General features: G+C 31.7%; 1 protein-coding gene across 3 annotated transcripts in view; it reads right to left on the bottom strand.

Moving 5' to 3' along the window:
• Positions 1-1,097: 1,097 nt before the first annotated feature.
• HGF (hepatocyte growth factor) overlaps positions 1,098-19,247 on the bottom strand; it is an 82,924-nt gene continuing 64,774 nt past the window's right edge. For all 3 annotated transcript variants that reach the window (XM_007178948.2, XM_007178949.2, XM_057550388.1), the window contains 8 exons: positions 18,197-18,330; positions 13,032-13,070; positions 11,723-11,819; positions 9,113-9,187; positions 8,080-8,226; positions 7,479-7,585; positions 7,212-7,357; positions 1,098-4,790 (listed from right to left, as the gene is read on the bottom strand). In XM_007178948.2, the coding sequence (XP_007179010.1) occupies positions 4,614-4,790; positions 7,212-7,357; positions 7,479-7,585; positions 8,080-8,226; positions 9,113-9,187; positions 11,723-11,819; positions 13,032-13,070; positions 18,197-18,330 (922 nt within the window). In that variant the 3' untranslated portion in view covers positions 1,098-4,613. The remainder of the gene's footprint in view (positions 4,791-7,211; positions 7,358-7,478; positions 7,586-8,079; positions 8,227-9,112; positions 9,188-11,722; positions 11,820-13,031; positions 13,071-18,196; positions 18,331-19,247) is intronic.

Here is a 19,247-nt window from a genome sequence, read left to right as displayed (position 1 = left end):
GTAAAAAAAGGAATGAAATCTTGCCTTTTGCAACAACATGGATAGACCCTGAGGGTATTGTGCTAAGTGAAATAAGTCAGATAGAGGAAGACAAATGCTGTATGATTTCACTTACATGTTGCCTCTAAAAAAAAGATAAATGAATAATCATAGTAAAACAGAAAGTCATAAATACAGAGAAAAAATTAATGTTGTTGCTGGGTTGGGGGGGTGGGTAAGGGAGCATGGGGGAAATAGCACAGTATATGTTTAGGATAGAATGGAGTTTTAGAAAAGAGTGTAAAAAAATCAAAATTTAGAAAAATCGAACAGGATATACATTTGAAATATCCTTACTGACACCGAAAAAGATTGAGTACATATATTCTGCTTGGACCATTATCATCAAGAAGATTAAGTATTTTATAATGGGCTCTAGGATTAGATACATTAATCATCACTTGAGATAAGTATCTATGCCAGAAAAATTAGTAGAGCAACCTTTTGGAGGGAGAGGCAGTATAGTATAACTTGAAATAGGCAATGGTGTTACAGAACTCTTTTTGTTTAGATCAGTTTATAATTAGTTCTTCCAATTTTGCTTCCAATTTGAATGAAATGAGTGAATTTGATTCATATTTATTCTGAATTTAATGCATATTTTGAAGATATATTCCAAATTGATTAATTGAATTATAATTCCCTTTGTAATATATAGTGATATGGTAAAGAAATTCAGATGATCATTCATGACAACACTATATATATATATATTTATATATAAGCAAATTATATCATAGTACCACTCTAGCAAATATGAAGAATGAATAATTATATTTTGCAGTGGGAGAAATTGAAGTGCATAGAGATTAATAGTTTACTGAAGACCACTGATATTACCATAGATACAAGTTGGAATAGAATAATATTTTTTTGTCTTAGTTCTACAGACAGGTTACATGGCATTTCTTGCAACAAAGTATATGTAATTTCTGTCAATGAGATCATTGTTGTTGTTTTCTGCATTAGGCCCTAGAGCAGATTCAAATATATCCATGTATATAACTAAAATAAGAAAAAGAGAGCATTTTGATAAAATATTTTATTATTATTAATAATAATATAATCATGGTTATAAAAATAACAACTTTATTAACTACAGAAAATGTATATACACGTCATAACCACAGTGTTCCCCTTTTGGGTAAGCATCCAGCTATACCACTCAATAGGCAGATTATCTATTTCCTATTTACACACAAGACAAACAGTCATAACATCCACAGTATTCCATTTTCAGTTTCCTAAAGACAGAAACTTTCTGTGCAAATGGAAATGAACCTACTTAAAATTACACTGTCAAGATTTTCAGGGTCCAGAGAATTTTAACATTTTTTTTTTGTATTAGTAAATTCTTAGCTGAAAATTCAGTTGAATATTGAAAGATAAATTCTTATTGGATTTTATAGTGAAAAGTAATTTATTCACATAAAGACTATATCTCATTTAAAATAACTTTATTTCTCAAATGAGTTTGTCTATAAATATGGGATATAATTGATTGAAAGTAGTTCTTTTTTGGACCAAGTCAATTTAAAAGTTTTTTAGTATGAGAGTTTACTAAAATTCTTTACCTCATGATCCCTATATTGAAAAACCATTATTTCATTTTAAAAAATGTTTACAAACGGCAAGAAAATTCCTGACAGCAATTTCTTATTTCTTGACAGTGTTTTTTCCAAGAGAATGTTGTGGCTATAACATTCACTTTGTACAGTACCATTGGTACCAACAAGAAATATTCACAGGAATAAGTGAAATACAATTTTGCTATCACATGTCATTATTGTTATTTTTCTTGCCTTCCAGTGTCTCACATTTCCCATAGTTTGAAACACTTAGATAGCAAGCAAGAGCCTGTTAATACTAGAGATTGACTCAATATAAACCATTGTACTGAGGACCTGCCCACAGCAGATAGGTAAAAGTCATTACACATTTTACAATAAAATTAAAGAAGTATACAAAAGGATTATCATCCCTTCTGCACGGCAGAGGCATTATGACAAATATTTTAATTTTACATTACTATTCCTGGTAGACATAAGAAAATGTCCACAATTATAACAGCATATAACCATTATTCAAACAGCCAAAATAAAAATAACGTTGAAAACTTCTCATTTGAAAGATCTTTTTTCCGTGACTCGAAATGGATTTTTAGATAAATTGGATTTTTAAAATTTTTTTTGTAGTTTATTAAGAAAAGAATGCCCAGGAAATAGTATCTTTCACCAGAGAAAAATGACATGATTATTCCCTGTTGTACCACCTAAAATAACATGGGTCTTGTTCATCTTGCTTTTATTATCAATTCCATCAATCTCCTCCTATTAAAAGGAAACTCTCAAAGAAAGAACTGCATTTTACACATGTCTGATGGTTTGTTGGTGGTCTTGTTTTTACCCTTTAATAAAATGGAAAACACTGAGTTCAAAATGTCTATAAAGTTAGCTTCATTTTGTATCTAGGCCATCCCTATCTCTCTGTGGAAATTTAGAGGAAAAGACATAAAAGAAATATTTTAAAATGTGAGTATTTAAAAGACTTACAATTCAGTAAATGTTTTACAAATATCATTAATATGTGACAATAAAATTTTGCCATTTAGCAAGAAGAAACTGAAAAATACTTTAATATTTAGACAATATGCCTTTGAAATTTCTGTATATTGATTATAATGGTATATTACACAAGGGAGAGAGAAATACAATCAGATAAGCCGGTATGGACTAGCAACTTGTTGGATCTCTCTTTGCTTTCACTGTTTCTTGATACCAGCACAGATCTTATTACAGAAAATAAATAAATAAAATGGCATAATTTGGAAAAACATTTCTGGATTTGCTGCCCTATACTCTGTGGACTAAGCTCTTGAGTAAAGTGAAAACCGTTTTACTCAAGATGGAACATTATCTTATGGAGCTTTTAGAGCATCATTTGAATCCCTGGCCTTGATTGAGACCATCCAAAAGAAACAAATTAGAGAAATGGAAATACTAGATTCAAAATATTCAAATAATTATTTTTAGAGAACTTTTATACAGGAATATTTTGTGAAAATTCAGAACCTCTCCTATTGCTCTTCGTTATTTCATTTCTTGGCAAATACATGATCTTTAGCTAATCATGACTAATACAACAATAAGTATGATTTGGTTGTTATCATACAGAATACAAAATCTGAATATTTCCCATGCAATAGGAAAGATCTATGTAAAATAAAGATAAAATTAAGATTTTTTGATAAAATATCTCATTCAGCAGATTTAACTGTACTTTAAAAAATAACTGAATACAGAGTTTAGACAAGCTAGTTCCTTTCCTTTCCTTTTACATTTTTTTCCTTTACTTGACTAAAGTTTTATTAGGCTAAAAGACTTCCAGGTAGAGAAAAGTATTTTGACTTCTTTCTTCAATATATATTTTAATGCATAATTTGATAAAAAGCTATTTACAAATTTTGGAGACATGGAAATTTTCCTCTTAAATATTGTTTTTAATTTAAAGAAGGTGAGATAGAAGCCAATCACAGCAGCAAGTCTTAGAGTTAACATATTTAAATACATTTTAAAGACCAAAACCCTTTTAAACTTCAATTAGTCATCTCAGAATTTTTTAAATACTTTAGGAAAAAAGATCTAAAAACATCTTGCATAAATAATTGTCCCTAAATTTGAAGGAAAGAAATAATACTAATACACATATTAGCCTCTTCTCTTTAAGAATTAGAAACTACGTAAAATAACTTGGATGATAAATATATGTAAGAACCTATGTTAGGTGTTATTTAATTTCGTAGGTCATGACCACACCTCACATGCCAACCAGTAGAGGTCATCTGCAGATTATGGATGGAGGATGATCTAGTCACTTCTATCTTGCACCTTTCCTTAATATTTCTACTGGTCTTTAGAAATTTTTACATTTTTCTTAAGGAAAAACTATAAGTACACAATTTCAGAACATTTAGGGGTTATATTAGATACACTACAATTTGAACTGTAGTGCATGCACATGTGTACCCAGGCATTTGTGTATAGGTATATGCTTTTGTAAAGAGTATATGTACCAGTATTACAGGATACATGGTGAGGAGAAATGAATGAAATATAATGTATGGCATATTAAAGGTAATATAATTTAATATAGAGTTACAATTTAAGGACACAAGATATAAATTGTTTTTGTGAGGTTGAAATAATGTTTAACTTATGGCTTATTTATTATTGAGAAACTAACCTTGGAAAGCAGCCGAGAGAGATTAGTTGATCTTTTCCATTATATCTTTAGCATCCAGCAATTATACCTTTGCATTTTTTAATCCATTCAAGTATCTTCAGGAGATATGTTACTACACTTGCATGTACCTTAATTCACTTCAACATTTACAAAATAACACTGACAAACAAAACAACAGAAAACACCCATAAATATTAGTGAGTATCTTAACAAACATGACACTCAAGTAGTTGTCTTGGGATTTTTTAAGTTACATTTTAATTCCATGTTCTCTGAAATCTTCATGTAAAGGAGAGTTGTATTATTGGAAGCTTCAGACACAGTTACATCAGCTACGACTGTGGTACCTTATACGTTAATATAATTTTGTGTATCCATTTTGCATAATATGCCACTCGGACAAAAATACCAGGACGATTTGGAATGGCACATCCACGACCAGGAACGATGACACCAAGAACCATTCTCATTTTATGTTGTTCACAAACCAGTGGGCCACCATAATCTCCCTAGGAAGAAGACATGCAACAATAACAACAACAAAGTATTATTTTAGAAATAAAAATTGACAATTCATGAACATTTCCTGTATCGATTTATATCTCAAATATACATATGTGCAAAAAAAGAGAATGACTTCAATTGAAATATGAAGACATAAAATTGATGTACTAGACCACGGTTGTCTTTCTGTTGGACTGAGATAAGTACAAAAGTTCAAAGTGTTCTATCATGTGTAGTTATCGTTTAAGTATGACTTGTCTTTTCTAAAATAGTCACTCATGTTTTAAAGTGGTTTTTGCCTTTGTTGAATGCAGACTAATTGACACATGACCATTGATAGCTCTTTAAGAAGATAGATTTCATATTTATTTTGACTTTCTTCTGATGTTCAAAGTATGTTCAATATAGAAAATTTGGAAAATGTAGAAAAATACACGTATCCAAAAACTCACCTGTAATCATACAGTTTTAATGATTAACCCACATTAAGTTTTCTCTTATTTCTAATTTTTTTCCTTTCCCTCAATCCTGCCCCCAGAATGATTTTAACAGTTAAATAAAAACTTGTAGGTGGTAAAATAATTCTGTTTACTATGTGGAAATTGCTTTTCCAGGCAGAAAGAAGGAATGTTTCTCCACTTAGTGTTAGTAGTGAATATAGTTATACTTATATTTTTTTCCCCTTTGTGGAAGGTAGTCTGTGATATCATGGCATTTCTTGTATGGTAATCCTGTTGTATCATCATATATAGATAGGTGATAGATAGATGAAAGATGAATAGATTGATAAAGTGATTCGTGTGTATATTTTTATATACATATGTTTATACACATTGTTATATATGATCATTAAAAAATGCTGCATCACTTTTTTGTGCCATGTAGCCTTCCTAGGATTGCAGTGACTAATTTTTGGCATCTTTGTATTTAGAAGAGTGCTTCCGACTATCGTAATTTTCCCCCAGTAGTGATGTGATGAGATAAAACTAAACTACTGCAAAATTTAGTTCTGTAATACAGGTGGAAAGAAGAGAGCTATTAACATTCTACGACAGAGAAAATCAAGGTGGGGGTGAAATAGAAGATAAAACACTAAGGAAAATAGTTTATTCAAAGAGACTTCATATAAACTCTGCCACGGGTGTTAATCTGGTTTGTAAATTAATGCACCAGTGATTACTGATATGAACTCTTCAGATCAATTCATTTTGAGAATTGATTTTGAGGGACTTTCACTAAATGTGATGCTATTGCTATTATACAAATGTTTAGGAGATTTCATTTTTAGGTGTCTAGATTTCCCTGGTTTGGTGATTATAATACCCTGTTTCAAATATCAGTGATGTAAAAAAAAAAATTCTGGAGGATGAGTGCATTTTTGAGAAGTGGCTGAATCAATTTGATTGACTGTAAATATAGATAAAAATAACAAATATGTGATAAATTTTTCAGTGCTAAAGTTAGGAATCTAAGAATGTATAGATGACAAACCAGATTACAGGCTATTCCTGAAGAGCAGATGTCAAAGTAGTAATGGCAGTAGGGCTGGGATAAGTGCAAGCTTTGTAAATATCTCAAAGATCTGGTCTAGCTCAAAACTTTGTGTTTACAGAACTCAGTAATAAGTAAACAAATAGATAGATATATTTATAGATAAATAAATAATTCTTTCTCCTAGTAGATTTTCATTTGTGATGAAAATCTTAGTGATACTGATTTACTGGAAAAAACACCAAATTTGAAAGTGGTTATAAACACATAATCAGTTTTTAATTGTATTATTTTAATGCAATTTTTAAAATTCATTAACTTAAACACATCAAAAATAACAGTTTAACAGCTTGTCTATGTGAAATAGGGATAGGAACACTGCCAAGTGGAAAGAACAGTTGCTTAACAAATGAAAATGTCCAAGCTCTTAAAATCATAAACTTTGACCTTTTGGTTTTTTAAATAGAATTTGTTTAAACACACACACTCACATACACACACACACACTGGCTTAACCAAAAACATATTTAAAAGTTTAAAAGCAGGCATGTCTCTCTTACTAAAATTAATAGAGTTAAGTTAGAATTTGGGAAGATCAGATACATTTAGAAAAACATTAGAAAAATGCAAGCTATTGTATCAAACTGCATATTGGATACTTATAATTTGAACAGCTTTCTCTTAGAGTTTTGGCTGTATTATTTTCTTGTTTTTTGAGAGACAAATGTCATCTTCGTTTGCTGCTAATGAAACATGGATTGCTTCACTATTTAGCTAAAAAAATGTACAAGGATAATAAGGGTTATCTTTTTCAATTCCTCTCTCTTAGAACAGGTTGGTGTACAATGATTCTCATTTGAGAAAAATAGAAAATACAAACACAAGAAACTATGCTATCTATCACATACTCCTTATGTAAAAATCTCCGTTTTTACCTCGCATGGTCCTGATACAATATTTTCAGCCCCAGCACATATTTCAGACTCATTCAGAGTCACCTTCCCTTGATGATATTGGCTGCATTTCTCATTCCCCATAATATAGAGATGTGCTACTCGTAATAGACCGTCCGAGTTGATCACTAGAATGGCGCAAAATATGTACAGTTAATGAGCACAGGGTAAGGTAAGAAAAATAAACAAATATAAAATATTTTTACAAAATACATATGATATTGCCTTATCTTTCTAAAAATAGCTTACATCCAGTGTAGCCCCAGCCATAAACACTGCAAGTGGTTTTTTCAGGAATTGTGCACCCATAATTAGGTAAATCAATTGTACTAACAAAATCATCCAGAACAGCAGGCCTGAAAAGAGAAAATATAATGGTAAGTAACCTTGATTGGATTCAACACAAAATTAACATACTAAAATGTAGTGTGAATGCTTAATATGATTCATTTAGAGAGAATAAACAATTTTGCTTCGGAGTAGGTAGTAGAGAAATGAATATTTACTTACAAATATTTAAGAATAAATGGTTACTGCTATTTTTTTAATCATTATTTTACCTGTTAAAGTTATCATATAATTGCTCACTAACCTTTGGTTTTAGAGCAGGCTGATCATACTGTTGGTCCAATTTCATTTATTCACTTTTGAAAAATTTGAAAATGCCCCTCTCTCTGCCTCTGTACACACACACACACACACACGCACACACACACACACACACACACCATGTGACATATGCTTTTATAATACATCTACATGAGAGAGAAAGAATAAGAACATAGTTGAAGAAAAAGCTTCAACAATTCCATTCTATGTTAAAAATATGAAACTATCTAAAGGAACTCACCTAGCAAGCTTCAGTAATACCAGATCTGATCCTTCCGGCCCATATACCAGTTGGGTAACATTTAGAACCTGTTTGCGTTTCTCATCTCCTCTTCCATGGACATCATGAATTCCAAGCCAAGCTTCATAATCTTTCAAGTCTTTGTTTCTAAGTAAAAAATTAACATATAAAATATAACTTTAAAATATGTAATATTAATCACATATATTGTTATATTAGCTTATAAGGGCAGATAAATAACCTAAATTTAAACTTTAAAATATAATAAAGAGCAACACATTTGTTACGGGAGATTCTGAATACTACAAGAACATATAAGCAGGAAGAACCTTTAAATTGCTGAAATTCTAAATGGCTTTTTTTTTTTCGAAAACTTGCTTATTCTTGCTAGAGAATAGGTCATTTATGAGACATTTTCAGGTAAAGCACATTACATGAGTTATAATTTATTGCAAATTTTCCTTTTTATCTCAAATGTGTGTGTTTGGTTTGTTAATAGGGATTGAATATATATATATATTTTTTTTACAGGGATTGAATATTTATACTAACAAAATCAATGTGACCTTAATGGGAATCAAGGAGTAAGCTTACAAATGCTACCTCCTTATCTTTTCCTTAGGCTAATTTCCACTGAAAATTATTCTCAGTATTATTCTGAGGCTGGTTCTACATAAGAAAGAAGTGAGGATTGAGAGAAGTTTGTTGATAATTCAGAAAAAGAATATCTAGAAATATACAGTGCAAGAAGGAGGTTGGGGTAAAAATTATTAACATAATTCTAGCAAAATTTTTCCTCAAATGAGAGTAGTGCCAATCGTGGAAAGAGGTGAACAGAAGTAGTACCCATAAGTAAGTATCAATTAAGTCAAGGTAAATTTTATAAGCTAAATCTAAAAAAAGAAATTAATTTGTTCACCCTATGCTGGTGAATCTCTGTTAAATGAATACACATTCTAAGCCTAAAAGCTAAGTGGAAGCCATACATATTTTTAAATGCTCAAAACAAATATTGGTTTCAGAAATACTTTACCGAGAAGGGAAACACTGTCTTGCAGTAAGAATCCAACTTTCCTTTATCAATGATCCTCCACAGATATGTTTATTTCTAAGAGAAAGAGAAAAGAGAAACAAGTAACGTCTGTGCAGAAAGGGTGCCTGCCAATTAATGCAAAACCTATGGCTCCATTTGTTAAACACATTGAGAGAAAAATGTAGACATTAACCCAACTAGAATAAAACGAGTAATCCTTTTATCAGAAGGATGATATTTGATGATTATAGCATTAGAACTTTTTTTCATAATGTGATTACAATTTTATGAAAGCAACTTTATTTTTATATGAGGAACGCTGTCACTACACACGAAGATCCATTCCCAACACATATGTTCACGTGTGTGTGTGTGTCTATCCTTGTGAGAGAAAGTATGTGCTACAAATATAGGATAATTAGACCTATTTTAAATTCAGTGTTTGATTATGAAAACTGCAAATTTGAGTTTTTATTTAAAATCTGAAAACCATCTGGTGGTAACCATATATAATATTTATGCGCTATTCCCTTCTTTCGTTACCATTATGTAGTTCTGATATATTAACTTAGAGTATAACTGAGTTTGAGTAATTTGTTTGTTCAGCTTAAGACCAACAATATAACATTTATTTATAAAATCAAAACAATTTTGCAAGACAGATCTAGGAAATTATAAAATATTTGTAGAGAATAATAAATACTAGAATATTTACTTGATGTATCCAAAATCTGTAAATCCATTATTTTTTGGCAGACACATGGAAAAAAGTACAACTATTCACAATTTACATTTCCAAAGCGTACAGATGTTCAGTGCTTCAGAGGGTAATAGAATAAGATTCCCAGACTAAGACCACAGTTATTTATGGCCTGTACCACACAGGAGGTTAAGAATATATATCGAGTTTGAATCTCTATTCCTCTCTGTGAGTTTTGGAAGAATAGCTAAACAGCTGTTGTTACTAAGAACTTGGATTTAAAAGGAAAAGTACTTTTTAAAAAAAAGTTTATACTACTATGATCTGATGAAAAACAGTTTCACCTGCTTCTCCAAGGATGGAGACTTCCAAAGGAAGTCTCCTTTGAATAAGAATAAATTGAAAAGTATTTGCCTTTTTTTTTCCTCGAGTAATGAGATTTGCAAAGATCCTCTAATTAGTTCAAAGATGTAGATTCTTGGAACATTTTCTATAATAAAGAAAATAAAACACACCCCCCCCCAAGTTTTACAGCCTTCATTAAGTCTTCATATTGCACAATCAGCTTTAATATTCTGGTGAGTTTCATAAATCTATTTCGGTACTACACACCCAGGACAGCTACCCTACAATTATCAACATAAATATTTATAAAAATTGATGAGTTACTCCTTGAAAGAAAGATACACTAAAAGAGAACTTTAGGCCATCTTCTACCTGGTATCTAAAGTCATATATATATATCAAAGGATATAAACTTCATGCTTGTTAAGAATTGACTTAATTTAAAAAAACTTCAGTTTCAAGTTGTGTCTATTCTAATTTAATGCCACTGTGATTTGGTTATGGTTAAAAAAAATGGATTTTCTTCCTCTATTCTAGGAGGCTAGAGGTAAAGGAACAGGGAGGGTTTCCAAAAAGAGGAGATATTCCAGTTGGTATTTAAAGAATGAAAGGTTTTCCAGGCATAAAATACAGAGGAAGAAAGGTACAACATAACACTGGGAACCACAGCACAAAGGCTCGGAGAGAGAAACATGGGGTGTCTTGAAAACAAGGGAGAATGTGGCTAGAATTCAGGTGCACTTTGGCGTATGTTGCATGATGAGGTTCCAATACAGATAGATATAGACAAAGATATTTTAACATTCTGATTACCATACAGTATAATATGTGTAGTATATAGAAAGTTGTATGATCAGGTTTTAAGCTAACTCCTGTTTTCAATATTTAATTCTTACAACATAATTACTAATCTTAATTTTGTATAATAGTATATTTTGAAAAATTTTACATTTAACATGGCATTGATTCTTACAACACCGAGAAATAGACATGTCAAGAATTTTTTTATCCACACTGAATATTATAATTTCAAGACTGTTCAACTCTCAGTATAATTTGTTAATCTTTTCCTTAATGATGAAATGTTCTAGAATTTTAAATTATTGCTATTTTTCATTAGAATGACAATTAAAAAGTCAGAAATTAAAAACAAATATAAAATTTTTGATATGATTGTACATAGACAAGTTAAAAAATAATCTCATAATATACTAGATTGGGAAATTAATAATATAAGTATTATAACTATGCGGTGATATCAAGGTATAGGTAGGTGCTCTGTGTAGTTGTCTTTTGCTTTACGAGAACTGAAGTGCCACAGCAGGGACAATGCAAACACACATGGGACCTTTGTAAGCATTTAAAATGGCACCGTCTCTGGAGGCACAAATTGCAAAATCCATGGCTTTTGGCAAGCAGAATGTGATTAGTCCCCTCTTGTGCCCCCCCTCATACAGGTGCCTTGTGGAGTGCACAACCTGCACGACTACACATGGCCATACTGCTGAGAATATAACTTTTGCAAATAATCCAGATATGTATGATTTGTGTCTATTAATAATTACCTGTATTTCAAACTAACCATCCATCCTACATTTGTTCGTGTTGGAATTCCATTTACAACTCGCAATTGTTTTGTTTTGGCGCAAGATATTACCGGATCTAAAAAGAGGACCAAACATAACATTTTGATAACACATTTTGAAATAATCCATGCCTCTCAGCTTTCTTTAGTGCAACGGTAACTACACAGATGTAACTACTGTAATTGTGTCAGAAGAACATTTTGGACAAAAGAAGGTAAATAGCATAACTACAGTGCCAAGTCAGGCCCAAAATGTTTGCTATCCTCATCTAAGTAGATGGGTAACACAGAAAAACTAATCAACTCAAGGTCAACAGCATTACCATGATAGTGACAGTGGCTTTGCTCACTATGTACAAGTTCTTCAGGTCTAACATTAACTGTATTTCCCTTAACAACCTCAACATAAAATGGAACAATGTTATTTACAGTGCTTATTTCTAAATGTCAACGAAAAGCAATAGCCTAAGTGAAAATAAAAAAACTATATTTGGTTTATTACTCCTGAATTTGTATAGTAAGAATGTAGAACCATTTTGCAACATGTTACCAAAGTTATATTAATTGAAATTTTATCCAAATGACATAATTATGTCTAAATCATTATATCCAAATGATATAATTCAGAATTCTTTGAAGTAAACTTTTTCCTGACCCTCCTCTGTGTTCCTTGCCTTATCCTTTCCACTCTTGTCCATGGTCTAAAATAGATTTCCATTTGCTCTTCAGCCTGGGACACAGCAGGTGGTCTCTTAAAACATTTGAGTAACTTCCTTCAGCCCAAGAAATGTGTGAAAATCAGATACAAGCAGCTCCCAACAGATTTTCTTAAGCTGAGGATTAACTGAACCTCTCAGATTGTGTCATCTTTTGCCTCCTAGAGCATGCAAAGAGCTTTAAAGATAGAGCAGGATAAAGACACTGCATAACTTTCCAACCTTCGGGTTTCATTCTTTCTGACTGTAGCATCCTGATTTAATTTAAAGGATGGTGAAAGTCCAATGGATACCTTCTGCCCCCAATTAGGTAAAAGCAATATACATGCTTTTTTCAAAGTTAAATATAACATATTTTGTGACAGAGCATTGAATTTTGATATTCACTATGCAGTTGCCTTTGTAACACCTTTACACATGCACACAGAAAAAAAATGTTCAAATAAAATAAAATAGATTATTTTATTTTTATGATGGAACTTTAAATAATGATGTTATTTTTCTATGAAGAAAATAATGACATCATTTCTGATGCATAGAGACTCAGATATATTATTTTGAAAGATTACTTACGGTCTAAATTGACTATTGTAGGTGTGGTATCACCTTCACCTGTAAAAACAAATATATATGTATATACATAATTTTTACATACGTATTTCTGTTATATAGAACCAGAATTGTGTATTGAAATCCAAACATCCATGAATGGATAATTTACTACAATTCTTTACATTTTATTCAAAAATAAAATGCAATAATACTCTTTTGAGTAATTATGTATCGCTTTTAGACAAAGTTGAAAGCATGCACTTACTGGTAGTGGGTCATGTGAGGAAAGCCCTGTTTTATGACTGTGAAGGTTATCAGGTATGTGGTTTGATGGATGTTGGCAGTTTGAATTACACTGCTAGCAACAAGGAGCTGCCTCATTCTCCCAAGATGCCAAACATCGTACACAATGAACATTCCACCGAACAGCACTAATGCTTATTATTGTTTACTTGGGCCATTCATTTAGATAAACTATGTAGCTTTACTGTAATTTGACCCATTTATATTTTTTCTGAAAATTACTTTTCTTTTATATGGTTAAGGATAATTAAAACTTCCTATGTTTCAGAAAACTTTTTTAAGAATTCGAGAAGATAGAAATCAAGGTCACTCATGGAAAAAGAGGGATAGCCAAATATAATTATGTTTTGTTAGCATATTTCAAAGACTGGTTTTTCTAGGTAGTAAGGGGAAAAGTATTAAAAAAAAGAATACCAGAAACTGCAAATAAATTATAACTAAAACTTCATACTTACTTCTTTTTTACAACCTCCCTACTGAGTGGGGTTTAACTGCTGCCAAGAGAAAGGCTTGGAGGATGCTAGGATTTGAAAATACTTAAGTAGTAATGAATGAGGTACAAGACATTTCCTGGAATTTAGTGTGTGACTGTCCAGAATTGATGACATAGAGTTTAGTCAGGCATTGTTTAGACCCAGCTGGTTGTTAGTCTCTGGAAGTGCCCTGAGCTCAAATAAACTGGCAACAAAACAAAAATGGCATATGGATTCCTTTGTAATAGATGCAAATTTGATTTTTATTTATGGGAAATCTTGAGAAAAATTAATACATGCTAAAGCATTTTTATTTATGTCCATTTTCCAGATCTAGATATTTTAAGTGAATAAGTATAAAGGTGAACATACAAATTTCATCATTTCCCTTTCCCTTTAGTTTATCCTTGGGGATGGTTTTGTCTTAGAGTCAGCTGAGGTCATTGTTTTAGTTTACAGTACAAATTAGGATGGAGGCCGACTGTGGTCATTAAAACAACAAGGATATTGCGTTTTCCACTCAAGTTAATTACATAAAAATTCTAAAATAAAAAACTAGATATTTATTCTTTGTATCGTTTGTGGTGAGAAAGACTACACTATTCATTGTATTCTTAATTGCATATAAAGTTTCCTATTTCTAGGCATCAAGTTAATACATCAACAAAGTATTTCGTTCATTATTGTACCTTACTAAAATATTTAAATTTTTAAAAATGTGTAGATCTTATCATTTAGGGGCTTTAATAATTAAGAGTATATATATAGATTTTCCTCTAAGCCAATATTCTCACAATTTAGAACAAGCTGCATTACCACTTAAAATCAGATTTCTAGAGACTCTGGGTTGCTGGTTAGATTATGAATTTTTTGAAAGCATTCTAGTTTCTTCTGCTTTCTAGGCCTTTTCCATTTTACCTTAAAATACTATTTTCACTTCTCCTCTTTTACTTTTCCCTTACGTCTCCACCATAGTACTCAAATCTGAACAACTATATATGATACAAATCTTACTTTATATTGATTCACCTTAAACTTGAAGAAGGAAAACATGTCAATGATAAAAGTTTTTCCTATGGAAGTGTAGGGGTGTGTGTGAGTGTGTGTGTGTGTGTGTGTGTTTATATGGCCTCAGAACCAAACATGTGCTCTTACTGAAAACATAAAGAAAACTTGCTTTTAATAGATCCTTAAAGTTTCAACTCAAGTTCAAAACTTTATGAACAGCACATCTTTTTCCACGCTGACATTTGTATTCCCAATCTTATTATATATTTTAATATTAATATGTATGTATTTAAATGACTTTATTTGAGATTATGTATGTAAAATGTCTCCTCTGTACACTGAAAATGATTTGAGTGTAGGAAACATTGTTTATATTTTCTATACTTAGAATGATATATAGGGTTTTGCACACAATAGCAGCACGATTTAAAATTATTAACAAATGAATAAATAAATACAAACTGAGGTGGACATAATTTACCCAAGGCATTTAAAGTGATAGAACTAAAATCCTTCCCAGGAAATCAGAGTTGAAACTCTAAACCACTATGCTCTCTTAATACTTAAGAATTTTCTAAGATATACTGTGTATATGCATATAGACAAATATAGACATTTCTACAGTTTTATTTTTGCATCTTGAGAACCTTAAAAATATATGTTAAATATTATTTTGTAAGCATTTTTTAAAAAGGAATACAAACCTTTACAGGTTTTGTAATACAAATGTGCAGTGTGAAAATGATATATAGTCTCTGAAGTTAAATAAATAAGAACTCAAATCTTCTAAAGATAAATTTTATTAGCCTTTCACCAGCAAGAAAAATGTAAATAAATCCTGGCTATAAATATTAGTTAGAAAAATGACAGTGTAAAAATATTTGTTGAAATTAATTAATGTTCAGAATACACTGAAATAAATGAGTTATCTGCAATTGCATTTAATCAAATACTAGCAACACCCTGAAGTCTTTCAATAGCACATTACTAACTTTTAGTTTAAAAATGTTAGTTGAAAATATGCTTTAAAAACTTTAAAGTTATTAGAGTCTTGTCTCAAATTTATAAACCAAATCACAGTTCTCTATGGGAACATTTTACTCTTAACTATATCTACATACTAAAATTAGGCTACTGTGATTTTTAGAAATCTGGAATTCTATAGGGAAAGCAATAGAACTTGTTTTAGAAGCCAGATCATTGACTTCTTTCCTTCTTCCTAGGTCATTGAAGAGTCTATTAGCCTCCATTATTCTTTTTTTTTTTTTTTAATTTATTTATTTATTTATTTTTGGCTGTGTTGGGTCCTCGTTTCTGTGCGGTTGCGGCGAGCGGGGGCCACTCTTCATCGAGGTGTGCGGGCCTCTCACTATCGCGGCCTCTCTTGTTGCGGAGCACAGGCTCCAGACCCGCAGGCTCAGTAGTTGTGGCTCACGGGCCCAGTTGCTCCGCGGCATGTGGGATCTTCCCAGACCAGGGCTCGAACCCGTGTCCCCTGCATTGGCAGGCGGATTCTCAACCACTGCACCACCAAGGAAGCCCAGTCTCCATTATTCTTAATCGTAGAAACTTCACAAAGAGGTACCATGAAATAAAACTAATATTTAGAAAAAATAACCCTTTCACCATTAAAAAAAATTTTTTGTGCACCAGAGAGGTTGGAAAGGTTGGTCTGTTTGCTTGTTTATTTTAATGTTAAAACCAGAAAGACATCTTCTATAAAAGGACATTTTCAGGACCTATGCAAACCCTAATCTGGGATAAGTTAGGAACATTAGGAGAACACTAATTAATTTGAAAGGCTATGATTAAAGCTGATGAAATGATATATAACAATATGAAATACTATTTCTTTGTGAACATATATTTACTATTATAGAAAATTTCTTTATTAAAAATAGATTGGGAAGTTCCAAGTTTTAACTATAGATATAATTGATTAACATCATATTTTAAAAGTTTGCTTTTATGCTAAAAGTTCATGAAACGTGACTAGTGTTACAATTTATGGTGAGAAATTATCTCTTTAATTTGATGTATATTATGGAAAATATAGACTTGTGTTTGTGTTTTATGTTTTAAAGCAAACATCATTTCTTCAATCTAATCTCTTTTAAAGTGAGTATTTTTGCTGCTATTTTCAAGGCACTTGCTACTGCCTTGTCTCACATGAAAAATATTCTTAAAACAGGACTCTTACTGAACATATAAAACTATGTCTTTTTTAAACAAGAAGGCAGTTTAACATAGTGTTTAAAGATGTTTGCTATAAACAGAGCTGTGAGACATGTACTACAGTAAAATGGTCTCTTGCTACTAATAGAGCTTTATAAGTCTTTTTCACTCAATCAATAATATATTGAGGATATATTTTCATCTCAATATACATTAGTCTCCATTAGCAGTTCTCAGTGGAGGTGATGCTATTGACATCTAGTGGGTAGAGGCCAGGGACACTACCAAACATCTTATAATGCATGGGACAGCCTCCCATAACAAAGAATTATCCAGCACAAAATGTCAGTCGTGCAGAGGCTGAAAATCCTGATACCTTTCCGCAAACTGACTTCAATACAGGCTTCCCAGTACACAGAGCAGCACAGTATTGAGAGAGTCTGATTACCCAGGTTCTCACTAATATTAGGCATTAGCAATCATTTTCTTATTTGCCAACCTGATAGGTGGAAATGATTTCTTATGCTTTTATCTTTTCATTATAATTATTTTCTTACTATTGTTTTAATATCTTTTCATTTGTTTATTAAGTTTATTCTTGAAGATTCATCTTCAATTTTCTCGAATCATCTCATCTTTTTCTTATTGCTATATAGACGCTCTCTTACATGAAGTGTACCAGACATATACATTTTATGTATATCTTTTACTTTATGTGCTAATACTTTTTAAACAAAATCATCTTGGGCTCAGAGAAGTAGATGGAATGTTTTAGGCTTCTTAGTCTTGGCCTAAACAGCTGAGAAGAAAATGGAAGCACAACTACCTCTGATCTGTTTATGGGTCTGTTAGTGGGCTGGGGACTTTGCTAAGAGCTCTGCTACTTTCAGAGGCTGAACAGTTAGTATTTATTGGTGGTGGTGGTGGGGGTGGGGGGTGGAGAGGTCTTTCTAGCCCAGTCAGAACAATGGCCATGTATTACTTCTGAATTCCAAATAGGAATCTTCTGAGGGAGGAAAATCTCTTTTAAAAGGTCAGCAGATTGTCCCCTTGTCTAGAGGAGAGACGAAGTTGTGTGTATGTGTGTTGCTGTCTGGAATGCATCCTTATTTTGGGATCAACTCTAGCCCTCCTATATTATTTCCACCTCTGGTTAAGGTATCATTTTAGAGGGCATGCAGTATATTTAAAATGGTTCACCTGAAAAAGATCACAAAATGTACTTACAACGAGAAATAGGGCAGTAATCCCAAGGAATGAGAGGGTTCCCCGTGTAACACCAGGGACCATGGGCATCATCATCAGGATTCCGGCAGTAATTCTTATTCAGCTTACTAGCATCTGGTTCCCAGAAGATATGCCTGCATAAACAACAAACTCTGAACATCACAAAATGCACATCTTGTCCAAGAGAAACAAAATGTCACGAAGCTATAATCCTAGTGCATAATTTTCATTACAGATACAATGAAATTCACAAGCTACCTGCTGTGAATTTTGGGGTTTTTTTTTTTTTTTGAGACTTATTTTGTTGTTGTTCTTGCAGTTTGGAAGGATGTTCTTTAACTCAGGAATAAGGCTGAATAATCAGCATAGATAAAGTGATAAAAGATTTTATGACTTTGCTTCTATTGAATAACTATACTGGCAAGGTAACAATACCCCTGTGCCAAAAAAGGAGCAGATGACAAAGATCTAAGTTAGAAAATGCATAGAAAATGCAAGCTATTGCAAAAGTATTTTTTTCATGTTTCAGAAACATGTAAAGAAGCATCACTAGCAACATTACTATGACAATGTACTGGAAGATACACTGAAAACAATAATAATGTGCTAATAAAATTATTAAATTCTAAACTTTCACTGGTCATATAGTTACAAAATGTGATTTTTTGACAGATAATTGAGTAACACTTCAGCCTTTCTCATTTTACATCTTAACTAAATTTATTACAAAAGTAAAGCAAAAATACTGTATGTTATTTTATAAGACCATGCCCACTCATATAACATCAATATTTACATTTACCTCAGTAACATTAATGAAGTCAAATTCCACATGGCCATCCTGACCACGTCATGAAAACTATACATCCTAACTTAATTTGTTTTGGATTACTAATTACTACCATGCTTGAACATAATTAATATGTGATTTTTAAAAATTGGGAAGAGCTTCAACATAGAAACTTGGACTATCTTACTAAACTTGGATTTACTTTTTGGACCAATACAACAGTAAAGACATACAATACTTACTATGTGACAGGTTCTATTA

This window comes from Balaenoptera acutorostrata, chromosome 7 (assembly GCF_949987535.1).
Source record: "Balaenoptera acutorostrata chromosome 7, mBalAcu1.1, whole genome shotgun sequence".
Classification (NCBI taxonomy): domain Eukaryota; kingdom Metazoa; phylum Chordata; class Mammalia; order Artiodactyla; family Balaenopteridae; genus Balaenoptera; species Balaenoptera acutorostrata.
The sequence above is the reverse complement of the archived record's forward strand: the minus strand, read 5'-3'. Positions and strand labels throughout refer to the sequence as shown.